This window comes from Podarcis erhardii (genome assembly GCF_964252035.2).
Source record: "Podarcis erhardii genome assembly, chromosome: 1".
Lineage (NCBI taxonomy): Eukaryota > Metazoa > Chordata > Lepidosauria > Squamata > Lacertidae > Podarcis > Podarcis erhardii.
Window position 1 is genome coordinate 109,182,082 of NC_138497.1, and position 12,922 is coordinate 109,195,003.

At 40.6% G+C, this 12,922-nt stretch overlaps 1 protein-coding gene across 3 annotated transcripts in view; it reads left to right on the forward strand.

The window, feature by feature from the left end:
* PSMD14 (proteasome 26S subunit, non-ATPase 14) overlaps positions 1-12,922 on the forward strand; it is a 58,552-nt gene that overhangs the window by 29,177 nt on the left and 16,453 nt on the right. For all 3 annotated transcript variants that reach the window (XM_081873404.1, XM_081873403.1, XM_081873405.1), the window contains one exon: positions 337-487. In XM_081873404.1, the coding sequence (XP_081729530.1) occupies positions 337-487 (151 nt within the window). The remainder of the gene's footprint in view (positions 1-336; positions 488-12,922) is intronic.

Here is a 12,922-nt window from a genome sequence, read left to right on the forward strand (position 1 = left end):
GGACATTCTGCTGTGAAAAGCCAACTTTTGGTGGCAGTGAGTTCGCAAAGGTATTTGCTGAAGTGCTGAAAGGGTAAAAACTGCATTGGGAGATGTGGTAGGAGGGTGAAGAAGTGAGAGCCTGATGCTACTAATGCTGATATACAACCCCTTAATTGATTGCACTTCTTTGTCACATTTTAACGTTTTCACCACAATCTAGTGAGCAGCGAATTAAATGTTTCTAATGGTGCCTTTCCACATCTCAGGGTTTCATTTCCAACTGAAAACATCCATATTTCATTGCAGCTTTTCATATTTTGTGATGATAATCTCCAAATGCCTTCTTTGTTACAGACCTGAAATGGTTGTTGGCTGGTATCACAGTCACCCTGGCTTTGGCTGCTGGTTGTCTGGTGTAGATATCAATACTCAGCAGAGTTTTGAAGCCCTGTCCGAAAGAGCTGTAGCTGTAGTGGTGGATCCCATTCAAAGCGTGAAAGGAAAGGTATGTATTAGTTTCTGTTGCATACAGAAGGATGGATGTGACAATGTTAATAATATCTCATTAATGAGATATTATTAACATTGTCACATCCATACTTCTGTAGATGGAAATAGCTTAACTTGGTCCTGTAATTGCTGTCTCTTTTTTTCTTTCCCTCTTTGCTCTTGAAGAGCCCTTCTGTGCTTACTTACATCGTTTATGAATCGCTTACCATAAAAGATTTGACAATAAAGACATACATAAATACAATTTCAATCCAACACAGATGAAAAACTGGGATAAAAAATATCCACTCAAAAGCATTTTGGAATAGAAGTTTTCAGAAGGGACAGTAGAGACAATGCGTTTCTGATATGTAAGGAGAGGGCATTCTAAAGGGTAGGTACACTGAATTGTCCAATTCCTACATTGTGCAGAGTGGACCTTCTGATAAGATGGCATCTGAAGGAGACCCTTTCCTGCAGAGTACAGTGATCAGTTGGGTATATAAGGGGTGAGGCTATCTTCAGGTATCCTATCTTGAGCTGAATAAGGCTTTCAGCACCAGTACCAGCACCTTGAACCTATCCCGGTAGCTAATTGACAGCCAGTGCAAGCCTTTTAGCGGCTGCATAACATGGTGGTCGGATTCTGAACCCAGTGAGCAGTCGAGATGCTGCATTTTGTTGATAGGTAACATCTCTTTTTAAAAATGACACCCTAAGGCTATAATCTTAAATTAGAAATTTATATGAAATATATGAAGTGAAATTAGAAAACAGGTCCCATTGAAACTGCACAGTTTTTCTGAGTAAATGTGTTTAGAGTCAGATTAGCAGCTTGCCTGTGATGTAAGCATTTGCGATTTGCTATTATAGCTGGGACTTTATTTAAGGGTTTTTCTGAGTAACAATTGCTTACGTACATTTGTAAGGAGCCTTGCTCTTTTAAATTGAGGCAGAGCTCAATTTTTTAAAAGAAATAAATGAGCTCGAAGCCTGGCGACATAAATAATCTGCCCTATTAGATTGAGCTGGATTCGATCTTTCATGGATAGAAATAACACTCTTGCTTTATAGAGCAGGAACACAACACTTTGTGTGTTCCAAACGTTTCGGAATAAAAACTTTCCCCAAAGACTTTGCAGCCATTCACGTTTTAGGGTAAGTTTGCAGATGAATGATTATGTGAAATCATTATGAAAAGAGATTAACTTGCAAAGCATATTGGGTTATAGTTTGTCCTTTGTTGAAATCTCTTTTGTTCTTGTTTGGTTCTTTCTTTTTTTTATTTCTTTCTAGCCCCATATGCCATTTTCCTATTTCCTGCCTCATGACAGCAGGGAGCAGCTCTATTATCACCTTCACAGAGCTGTCTGCAAATGTGAGAGGCAATTCGATTTTGCTCAGCCACAGGGAGAGTGGATTAGAAAAACTTCAGAACATACAGAAATTGGCTAGTTGGTTACTGCTTTAAAATACTGCTGAGGTGTTTTGTTTGAGCATGCTTTTCTATTGTATTGCAGAATAGTCATTAAATTAATAGTATGTATGGCATTTATACAGTTTTATAAATATTTTAAGTATTTAAGTCTTGTGTTAATGGTTTTGGGATGGTAATTCAGGTGAGCAGCTAATATTGCTGCTGTAGTTGTGATGAGATGTCAACTTGCATGCGTATTATAACAACATAGTAATTGTTGTTTGTTGTTAACTTTCATTTTGAAAAGCCAAGAATGTTGGTACAAGTGTGTTGATTTAACAAAACAAAAAGGAATTAAAAATATATATAAAACTCAAGCAAGTATCTGAAGTGCAGGATATTATTCAGGCATATCTAGAGCTGAAATACTTTCAGAGATTCTGAGAAGGAGCACTTTGTGCATTGCTTTTGGTGCTACTCTTCAGTTTGCCTTCAAGATCTCTCATTTGATACAAAGTATTGTACCATTGTTTTGCATTGTTTCAGAATATCTATAGCTTCCGTTATTACTTTAGCCCATTTAGTATCGCTTTCTGTAGTAAACATTGATAACATGTATAAAGAGTTACTTAGTTTGGTTCACCGCATGTTTAATCGGCAACTTTGGAATGAATAGAAGAGGAAGTAGAGTTTCTTAATTCTAATAAATACCTACATAGCCCTTGGACATGATAGGTCTGTTAATGAAACTTTCCAGTTCTGAAGCTTTCCTGGCTGCTGCTAGGCATTATGAAGCCTCTGAACTGTATCCACAGCCATTTCCTTTCTTCCGCTAAATATTTCACTTGTATCTATCTCTGCTTAGACCTGTAAGCCGCATCTCATCTTGCATTTGTTGTGGGATGGGATTGAGATGTAGGGGCCTGCAATGAATCAAGCACAGAGCATGATGTTGGAATAAGCTCTTGTACTCCTCCATACCACTTACTGGAAATTTTGGGAGGGTAGAATGGTGTTGCCTGATAAGGCTTCCTCAACCCTTCAAGAGGCCTGGATTCTTTGGAAGATGGGGGAACTGATTCACAGGTATTCTCGCTGCCAAATCTCATAGGGAATTGCCTTAATATATTGCAGCAATTAGGAGAGAGGACTATCTCAAGTCTTGCTAGTTGCTAAGGTATGCATGAAAAAAAAAAGTGGGATTAGTGCTCTACTCTTCCCGCACTCTGCTGCCCTTATTTTGTTGAGCTAAACTTGTAACTGATCAAACGTGTGTCCAGATAAATGACCTGCTGTGCACTAGTAGATCATTTAAAAATAGGAAGAACCAGAGTTAAAAACTCCAACATAACAGGCCAAAATCAGTTAGGGAAAATTAACTTAGTTGATTTCACCACATAAAATGGTTATCTGAGGTGGAATTAATATGTTTGTGAAGGGGCCATGGCTCGGTGGTAGAACATCTGCTTTGCATGCAGAAGGTGCCAGATTCAATCCCTGACATCTCCAGGTGGGGCTGGGAAAGATTCTATCTGAAACCTTGGAGAGCCACTGCTGGTCAAGGTAGACAGTGCTGAGTGACCTGGACCAGTGGCCTGACTCTGTTTAAGGCAGCTACTTCTTATCTGCTTATCCACTCTGATGTAAGGAAGAGATTGATGGAGATGAAGCTTCATTTTATCTCTCTGTAGAAACTATTGTATTCATCCCAGGCCATAGCGAATCCACCTCCTAAGCAGTAGCTAATAGATGTAATTTGTTGGAAGCAAGCAATCTGCCAAAGAATAACTGCACCTACCTATGATGTAACACGGTGACAAAATGACACAATGAGTGTAAAACCCCATACGGGGGTGCTTGCCACAAGTTCAGGTGCCCCATTAACCTCAGTCTGCCATATCATTTTCTGTATGTTCTCTTTTCCACCCCAGCAGCTACTCTCACTTTAGAATCTGTAGTTCCTTTGTTCTTGGTTTGTTGTGAATTATTATAAAGAGAGAAAATTGGATACATTTGAAAGTGCTTGTGCATGGCGAGGTATAATAAGTAAAATTACAACATTCCTTTTGCAAATTGATGCTGGCTCCCCTACCCTTGTTTTTCGTAGGGTACTTTGGAGAGGTGAGCACCATGAGACCAGTCCCCCGTCCCCCCCAGAGCATCTTATTTGCTTAAACCTCACATATATTTTTCCACACAATATGAGGCACCACATCTTTACTGTTCTTTTATTTTAATGTTGGTTTCTTCCTGCAGTTTTTATCTTCAGCTTGCTTTGTTCATTTGTGAGACTTTTTTATTTAAAAAAAAGATACTGTATTAGGTGTCCTATTTCGTCAAAGAACCCAAAGGGATCAATTTTTAAATCATTTTTTTAATGTGCACATTAAAACAACAACAACAAAAACTGAAACCCCAGTGAAATATTGAGATTGAACATCCCCACTCTTCCTTTCAATCACCAAATGTACACTAGTAGTAAAAACCCCAGCTTGAGCATGTTAGCTCACTGACAGAAAGTGCAGTGCTTTCATTCAGGACCGGTGGCACATGGTCTCATCAGGCTGCCCCACTTACCCAACCTAGCAGGTGCATTCTGCACTAGCTGCTGTCTCCAGACCATCCACAAGTGCATTACAGTAGTCCAAGCAGAAGGTCACCAGAATGTGGACAGTTGAGGCCAGACTATTCTAGTCCAGGAACTGCTGTAGCTGGCGAACCAGCCTAAGCTAGGCATAAGCACTCCTAGCCCCAGAAGCCGCTTGAGACTCAAGTGATAGATTAGAATTTAGGAGTACTCCTAGGCTTTGGATATGTTTTTTTTTTCAGGGGGAGTGAAACCCCACCCCAGAAGAAATCATCCACCTAATTCCCAGGCATAGGAACCTCCCACCCACACTGACCCTGTCTTACCAGGATTCAGCTTTAGGTTTACTCACCTCCATCCAGCTTTCAGACACCGGTCCAACACTTGCATAGCCATTCCTGATTCAGATGCAGTGGAGAGAGAGAGAGAGCTGTATGCCATCATCATTACTGAATAGCAAGAGAAGGAATAGACCCTTGCAAAAGACCACAGCTCAAAAGCCACAGAGCCAAGCAACAGTCTGCCAGTATTACTTTCTAATAAGGGCCCTACGAATAGGAGCAGAACCATCCTAATAAAGCATCTCCAGTAACCCCCCCCCCCAAGTAATACTAGAAGGTCAGTGGTGTCAAAAGCTGCTGAGAAGTCAAGGAGAATTAACAGTTGCCCTGCCCTGCCTCTCTATAGAGATCATGAGTCAGGTCAACCAAGGCTGTTTTGGTTATAAAACTTGGCCTGAAACCTGCAGTGGCATTGTGATCACCTGGATGGTAGATTTCTGCCTCGCACAGGGACTTGTAACTGCCCACGTCATCCTTGCAGGTTCCCTTGGCCAGAGTGTGTGCTTACAAGTGACCATGTAAATAGTGGTTATCTGTTGTGCTCAGAGTGCAACCACCTGTATGCAAAGGGGTTGGATCACTTGTAGACAGCAAATAATAATAATAATAATAATAATAATAATAATAATAATAATAATACTTATACCCCGCCCAACTGGCTGGGTTTCCCCACCCACTGGGCAGCTCCCAACAGAATAAAACATCAAACATTAAAAACTTCCCTAAACAGGGCTGCCTTCAGATGTCTTCTAAAAGTCAGATAGTTGTTTATTTACTTGCCATCTGATGGGAGAGCATTCCACAGGGTGGACGCCACCACCGAGAAGGTCCTCTGCCTGGTTCCCTATAACTTTGCTTCTCGCAGTGAGGGAACCACCAGAAGGCCCTCGGTGATGGACCTCAGTGTCCGGGCTGAACGATGGGGGTGGGAGGCGCTCCTTAGATATACTGGACGGAGGCCGTTTACGATTTATGATTACAATATCTTTATTGTCATTGTCCCTTGCGGAACAAAGGGTTTTAAGGTCAGCACCAACACTTTGAATTGTGGTTAGAAGCATACTAGGAGCCGATGTAGGTCTTTCAGGACCAGTGTTATATGGTCTCGGTGGCCACTCCCCATCACCAGTCTAGCTGCTGCATTCTGCATTGGTTGCAGTTTCTGGGTCTCCTTCAAAGGTAGCCCCACATAGAGCGCATTACAGTAGTCCAAGTGGGAGATAACTAGAGCATGCACCACTCTGGCAAGACAGTCTGCAGGCAGGTAGGGTCTCAGCCTGCGTACCAGATGGAGCTGGTAGACAGCTGCCCTGGACACAGAAGGAATTGATCCACTTGTAGATAGCTTCAACCTTCACTCCGAAACACCTCACCATCTATTACTCAGTGAACCTTTCTATCCACAACTGGGTCATCCCATTCAGAACCCAAATGCAATCCAGACTCACCCTGGTCTACCTTTACCTTCTATTGTTAAGGGGGTCTTTATCACATGGCAGGGGTCCAGACTCCCATGTAACACCCCCCCCCAGTGCCTCCCCTTCAGAATTACCCCACTAGACTGGCCCATTCCTTTCTTTATTTGTCCCAACCCAGATAGCAGTTGCTGGGAACTAGGACCAGGTGGTTCCCCCCCGACAGACTTTTCTTTTTATTTCAAGCAGTCCAGGCAGCAATGGCTGCTTTGGGGGAGCAGAGATGGGTGTCGCTTGCAGCTGCCTCTCATTTGATCCCCACATGCTCCCTGCTGTCCCCTCCTCCTGCATCTTCAGAATGTTGGCCCCATATACATGATGCTGATACTGCACTTTGGGCCTTGATCCACTTAGCTATAGAGGTAATTGTACAAGACATAGAGAGGGGTGAGGGAAAGACTTAATGGGATGGCAACATACAAAGAAACATTCTTGTTCTGTCGTAGGAAATGACACCTCCTTTTTTTCATCCAAGTGCCGACTCATGGGCGAACCATGATTGAAAGCTGAATATGGGTGAGCCCTCCGAATGAAAATCCTGAGCTGAAGAACTAACAATGGCTGGCAAATCTTGTACTCTGTGGGAGGTTTGGACTCCCACCATAAATAGTTCCCTCCTCCGGTTGGTTGTCATGGAGTGATTTTGGTTCTGTATCTACTGCTAGCGCTGGCCAGGTATTCTTACAATGAGTTCCATCTGTTGAAAGGGCTGTGTCCTTGTGAGCTAGATAGGACCCGGCCACTGCAATCCATTCTGCCTTCAGTTTGTACAGATGGGGCAGCCCACCTCTTGCTTGGCAAGGCGACTAGGTGCACTTTATGTCACTGCTACAAAATTTGCATTGGTTCCCTAAATGTTGCCATAGCAAAAGTCAGAGGGCAGATTCTAGTTTCAGAAAGCCATGAGCAATGTGCTGTAGAAGCAAGAGCCCTTCCCCACAATTCCCGCCCTCCTCCCTGGCATCAACCTTAGAGTGCCTTCAAAACTCTGCCAGCTTTGTGCCAAGTTCCAGTTGCAAAGGATGCGCAGGTAAGTGATCATGTTTGCTGTTCCCTGGTTATGGAACTGACTGTCCCCCTGGAGACTTCCTGTAATCCAGTGGCTGAGGATCTTCCAGAAGTAGCTAAGGCTGTCTTTTGATGGCTACAGTTCAGTCAGAGGGGTAAGCATTATCAGCTTCACTGTTATTTCTTGTAGCAGAACATAATTTATAGCAGTGTTTGCCACAGTGCAGTAAGTTGTTCCTGTCTGGAGGCAGGGAAGAAGCAATAGTGGGTTTAGGAAAGTATCCTTTCCAGGGGGCCTGTGCCAAGGCTCGAAGCACAGAGCTATGGTGCTGCAGACAGTTTTGCCTGAAAGCAGCCATCGTGGGTCACCACTGTGCACTCTGGACCATTCAACTAGTGCTGCCCCCTCTTTTATTTTTGCGTTTTGTGCTCCCCCCCCCACTGCTTCCTCTTTCCCACTGTTCCCTGCTAGTGGTTTCTGATCTTTTCAGTGCACTGTACCTGACCCTATAGTTCTTTCCTTTTGCTCTCAAATGATGCCGCAGGGCTATCTTTCCCCTATCTCACAGTACATTTGCTAATACTTCTAAATCCTGCTTTCCTGTCATATTTTGTGCTTTTTCAGGTTCTAGTTTTTAAAAGAGTGTTTGTTTGTTTGTTTGTTTGTTTGTTTGTTTAAAATTGTGTCTGCTATATTGTAGCATGCAATAAGTTTCTTCATGATGTAATTTGTTTTGGTGAGATTGTTGTAGATTCATCCACAGTGCTTTCCTGTATGTAAATTGCTTCACAGCTTAGGAGTGTTTACATGCAGAGTGTTAATCTATACACTGAATAGTGCCCTTTCTTAAGCATTTTATTCTTACCTGTCTTCTGTCTAACTGGCTTATTTGGACAAATACGGAGAGCTTAGTGAATTGGTTGAGAGAAATGCCAACAAAATCAAGAAAACTTAATGTTGATTTCTCTGGCCTTTCTGCATTACTGTGGGCTGTGTGACTGACACATTCAGATCTTCTGTAATGCAAGAAGATGACTTTGGCACAGATCTTTGGCTGCTTCTAAATGCAACTTCAGTTCTGTCAAGTTGACAACTTGGATCTGAAGCCTAACTCGTAAGCTCTCTTTTCAGTCATATCACAAATCCTCAACTCTAGTACTGACTCCAGTGTCTCGCTTTTCCCCACCCTCCATTATATTTCAGAGTGTTTTTAAGGAAGGAGTACAAAGCTTGCCAAAGACATTAGTCTTTGTAATATCAGCATGCTAGACTACCATCTTTGAGCAGTTATATAGATTGTATGCTTAAGGCACATTTCTGACATACATTAAAGCTAATTTCAGTAATACAGCAACTTACGTCTGAACATTTTTTTCTCTTAACCTCACAAATCTTAAACACATGAGTAGGTAAAGGTAAAATTAGCCCTTGGAAACACTTCCAGATATGAGCAGTTGCTCTCACCAGATTGAGTGGTTTTAATGCCACTCTATTCTGCCATGGTCAGACCACACTTGGAGAACTGTGTCCAGTTCTGGGTGCCAGAGTTTAAGAAGGATGTTGACAAACTGGGACATGTGCTGCAGAGGAGGGCAACAAAGATGATCAAGGGATTGGAAGCAAAGCCTTATGAGGAATGGTTGAAGGATCTGGGTATGTTGAGTCTGGAAGAGAGGAGACAGGAGATAAGATAGCCATCTTCAAATATCATAAGGGCTGCCACATGGAAGATGGAGCCTATTTTCTCTGGCTTAGGAGAGTAGGACCCAAACCAATGGATTCTGACTAAACATCAGGAAGAACTTTCTGACAGTAAGAGCTGTTCGGCAGTGGAATGGACTCCCTTGGGAGGTTGTGGACTCTCCTTCCTCGGAGGTTTTTAAGCAGAGGTTGGATGCCCATCTGTCATGGATGCTTTAGTTGAGATTCCTGTATTGCAGGGATTTGGACTAGATGACCCTCTAGGTCCCTTTCAACTCTACATTTCTATGATTCTGTGGCATTGAAGCTGATACAGGTTGTGATGCTAGTTCACCTTGCACATGAAACAATGTATATATATATTGTGTGTGTGTGTGTGTGTGTGTATTGTGAAATACACATGCACAAGTGACGTAACCTAAATGTTAGCTTTGACGAGATAGTCTCAGCTAGATTACTGTTTCTCCCAGAACTCCATTCAGGTGATCCATGGAAAGGTTTTGAAAATCGTCAAGAATTTCTGACTCCAGCTCTGCACTTGATAGATTCTCTCCCCTGCCCCACAGATGATGGATAATCAAGACTGTTTTGATTAGGGCTGGATTATCGAACAGGCTAACAAGGCCCTAGCGTGGACCTAAGATTTTCATAATATGGTGTTGGTGCAGCCTATTAATTTTTCCCTTTGAAAAATCAGTTAAAGTGGCCTTTCTCAGCATCCTGGCTTAGGGCATGTGGTTTTCATAATATGGCATTGGTATTGATACTGATACTGACACTGAAGAGATAAGCTCATTTTATTAAGTGGTCAGCAGAGACACTAGCAATTTTAAAGTCGTCCATAGAGGGGGGAAATTAGAACTGCTGGCTTACGCCTTGTTAGAAAGTGCCAACTTCACAAACCTTGTTTATGATAATAAACCTCAGACATGTAACAAGGGCATTTGCACAATTTGCAGAACTACATCTAACAAGTGGCTTAATTCAAGTGATCAAACCATAGTTTGGAGGATCACGAATAAGCCATGGATTCACACATAGGCTCCTCACCCCATCCCATATGACGTGTGGCTTTTCCCCCCTGTTTAGTACAGTCCATATTTCTCCACGTTCTGAATATGCAAAGTTTGGGAATCAGTTTCAGAAATCTGTTGGCGTGTTTCTGATTCTCCTTTTGGAAGGCAAGTACTTATCAGTTAGCTAATTCAGACATTGTGACAAACTTTGGTTAGTGCTAAGTAGGTAATGGGGAAAACCATACGTGAGTAGACTGGGAAAAGGGGAAGGGAAGTCTTGTGTGATTAGGAGGGGAATGAGGAAGTGCATGCAACTGGGGCTCATTTATGTTCCTCCAAACAGTGATTCCATGGTTTGGTCGATCATCTTTGTAGTCTCAATGTGGGTTTCCTAAACTGACCATTAGTAGCAAATTGCATTCCAGTACCAGTTTTATCTTCTTTCCTGTTAACTTTTAACGTATGTATAATGCACATCTAAAATTTTTAAAAGGTTTTTTTATTTCATCTTTTAGTATGTGAAGATGAGATGTGTGTTTGTCTTCTAGGAGCTGAAAAAGAAATATCTTACTTAACAAATGCAATTTTTGTATGCTGAATAGTTTTCTTTAATGCAGTGGTACTCAATTAGTGCTGTGCTTTAGATAAGACGGTAGTGCTAGCTTACTTAAATTCAAAGGGTTATTTCAGTTTATTTCCCTGCCCTAAACCAAAAAGTTCCAAGTAGACTTTTTGTTTAAAAGTATTAATTTTTAAATGCCTTTTACCATGGTGGATGTAGAATAATCCATCTATCTTCATTAAGGCAAATAGCCTTGAAACTTGCGGTTTTTCTGTTTGTGGCTTAGAGATGCATGCCTTTGCTTGTCAAGATAAATGTATTATTCTGTAGCTGTCTCCCCTCCCAGTATGGGTATTCAGGTTGCATAGTAGACCTGACCCAAAGCAAACAAATTCTCCAAGGATAAAGAAATAAAATGTGCATACTCCTAGGAATCTCTTTTCCAGAGCTAAAATTGACATTTTTATAAATAATTTCCATGTAGCAGACCTCAAACTCACAATCACAGCAATTCAGTGATATGCATTTGGCATGAGTCAGTTTCTGTTCTTAGTGCTTTTCATTGGAAATGGCATAAAAAGTAAGATTTCTCTGAATTTTTTATGCTGTGGGCTTACAGGGGACCAAAGATGTTCTTCAGTTGTGGTTGTCTGAGTGTGCATGGCAGCATAAATAACGAAGTGGTCATAAACCTCAGCTGCGCTTCAAGGGTCATGTGTTCCATTTAATTTTTAAAGAATTTAGAAACCAACTAAGCAGTTGATAACAGGTCAGTTGCAGGTGATAAAAGAGATTTTAGATGGGACATTACTTCTTCTGCACCTAGCATAGCTACATTATATCCTTTGCAAAGAATTTCTTATGCATTATTATGTTTCTTCATAAAACTATGGCCTGAACAATAGCTAGATGACTGAATTGCAACACAATACATTTTTGAAAGAGCTTGTGTATGTCGTAGGGTTTAGTGGGGGGTTGTTAGGTTTTTTGCTGGAAATATATGCCAGAAATAGCTTCTTTTCTGAGTAACTGAACTGAATTAACTGATTGCAGTTAATCACCTTAGATGTTAAATCTGTATTTGTAGCATGCCCTCCCCCTGAAATTTTGTTACCTCTGATTATGTATAGATATTTTAAAAAGTTTTTTTTATTTTTTAAAAAATACCTTCAAGTATATAAACACTTGTAAAAGCTATAATTCCACTGGAAGGTCTTGAATTCTTAAAAACACAACAATATATTAGAAAATAGATTTTAAAAAGTAGTAAAAATATTCCCTTTACTGGTCTATAATTAATCATATTGAAAGAACTTATTAGGATGATAGCTTGTTAAATGGATTATTTCATGATTTGGATAAAATGTGTATAGATGGAAATTCAGTTCAATGCTAGATTTTGACAAAACAAGCAGTATCATGGACCTTTGATCAGAGGACAGCCGTTGATACAAATATGGAATGTAGCTGTTTTTCATACAATTTTAAAACCAACACAGATGTATACATAGGTACAGTTTTTAATTTGTATTGGCAGCTTCAAAATATTTAGTATCTATTTCTAAACATTGCAATTACTAAACATGGTACTGAATTCCATGCATCCCACAAACTAATTATATTTGCAAGGTCAGAATGAATACACATATTCAGAAAAAAATATAAGGTTATATAAATGTGTCTTCTACTTGGCTGTTATATCACAGTTTGTTGATCTGGAGTATAATGTGTACAATTCACAAATTTGTCTGATAACAGAAAGTGGTGTGTGATTGTGTTTATTTTACTAACCAGTATATTCACAGCAATCACTTCCAAATATCTCTCCAGTAAAGATGTGTTAATTACAAAACAGACAAGGTCTTCTATTATATTAAAGCTACTAACAAGAAGACAGCAGGAATCACACATGTAAATAGCATCATCAACCCCTATTTTAGTCCTCTGTTTTGATCTGTGAGTTGCGCATAGACCAAAGGTGCTATTAAAGACTCACTGTATGAAATAGGCAGCATTATATGAACAAAATTTATTCAACAAGAAAACAGACCTTTAACATGAATTTAACAAGCCTGAGAAATTATAAACTATCATATGCTGCAGATTCATGCAGTGATAATAAACAAAAAAAAGGAAAGGAAGAGGTTTCCTTAAGCTAGCCAAACCGCTAATGGTTTTGTTATAAGCTGTCTACTGTTGAAGTGACCTCTGCAAAGTCTCAAGGCACTTGCACTAGGCAGGATTAAATCGTCCAGTTGGTGAAAAGAATTGCTGTATAGGACAACATGTAATAACAAAAAGCCACCTTGATCTGTATACTTTTTTTTTTCACTTTGCTGTTAC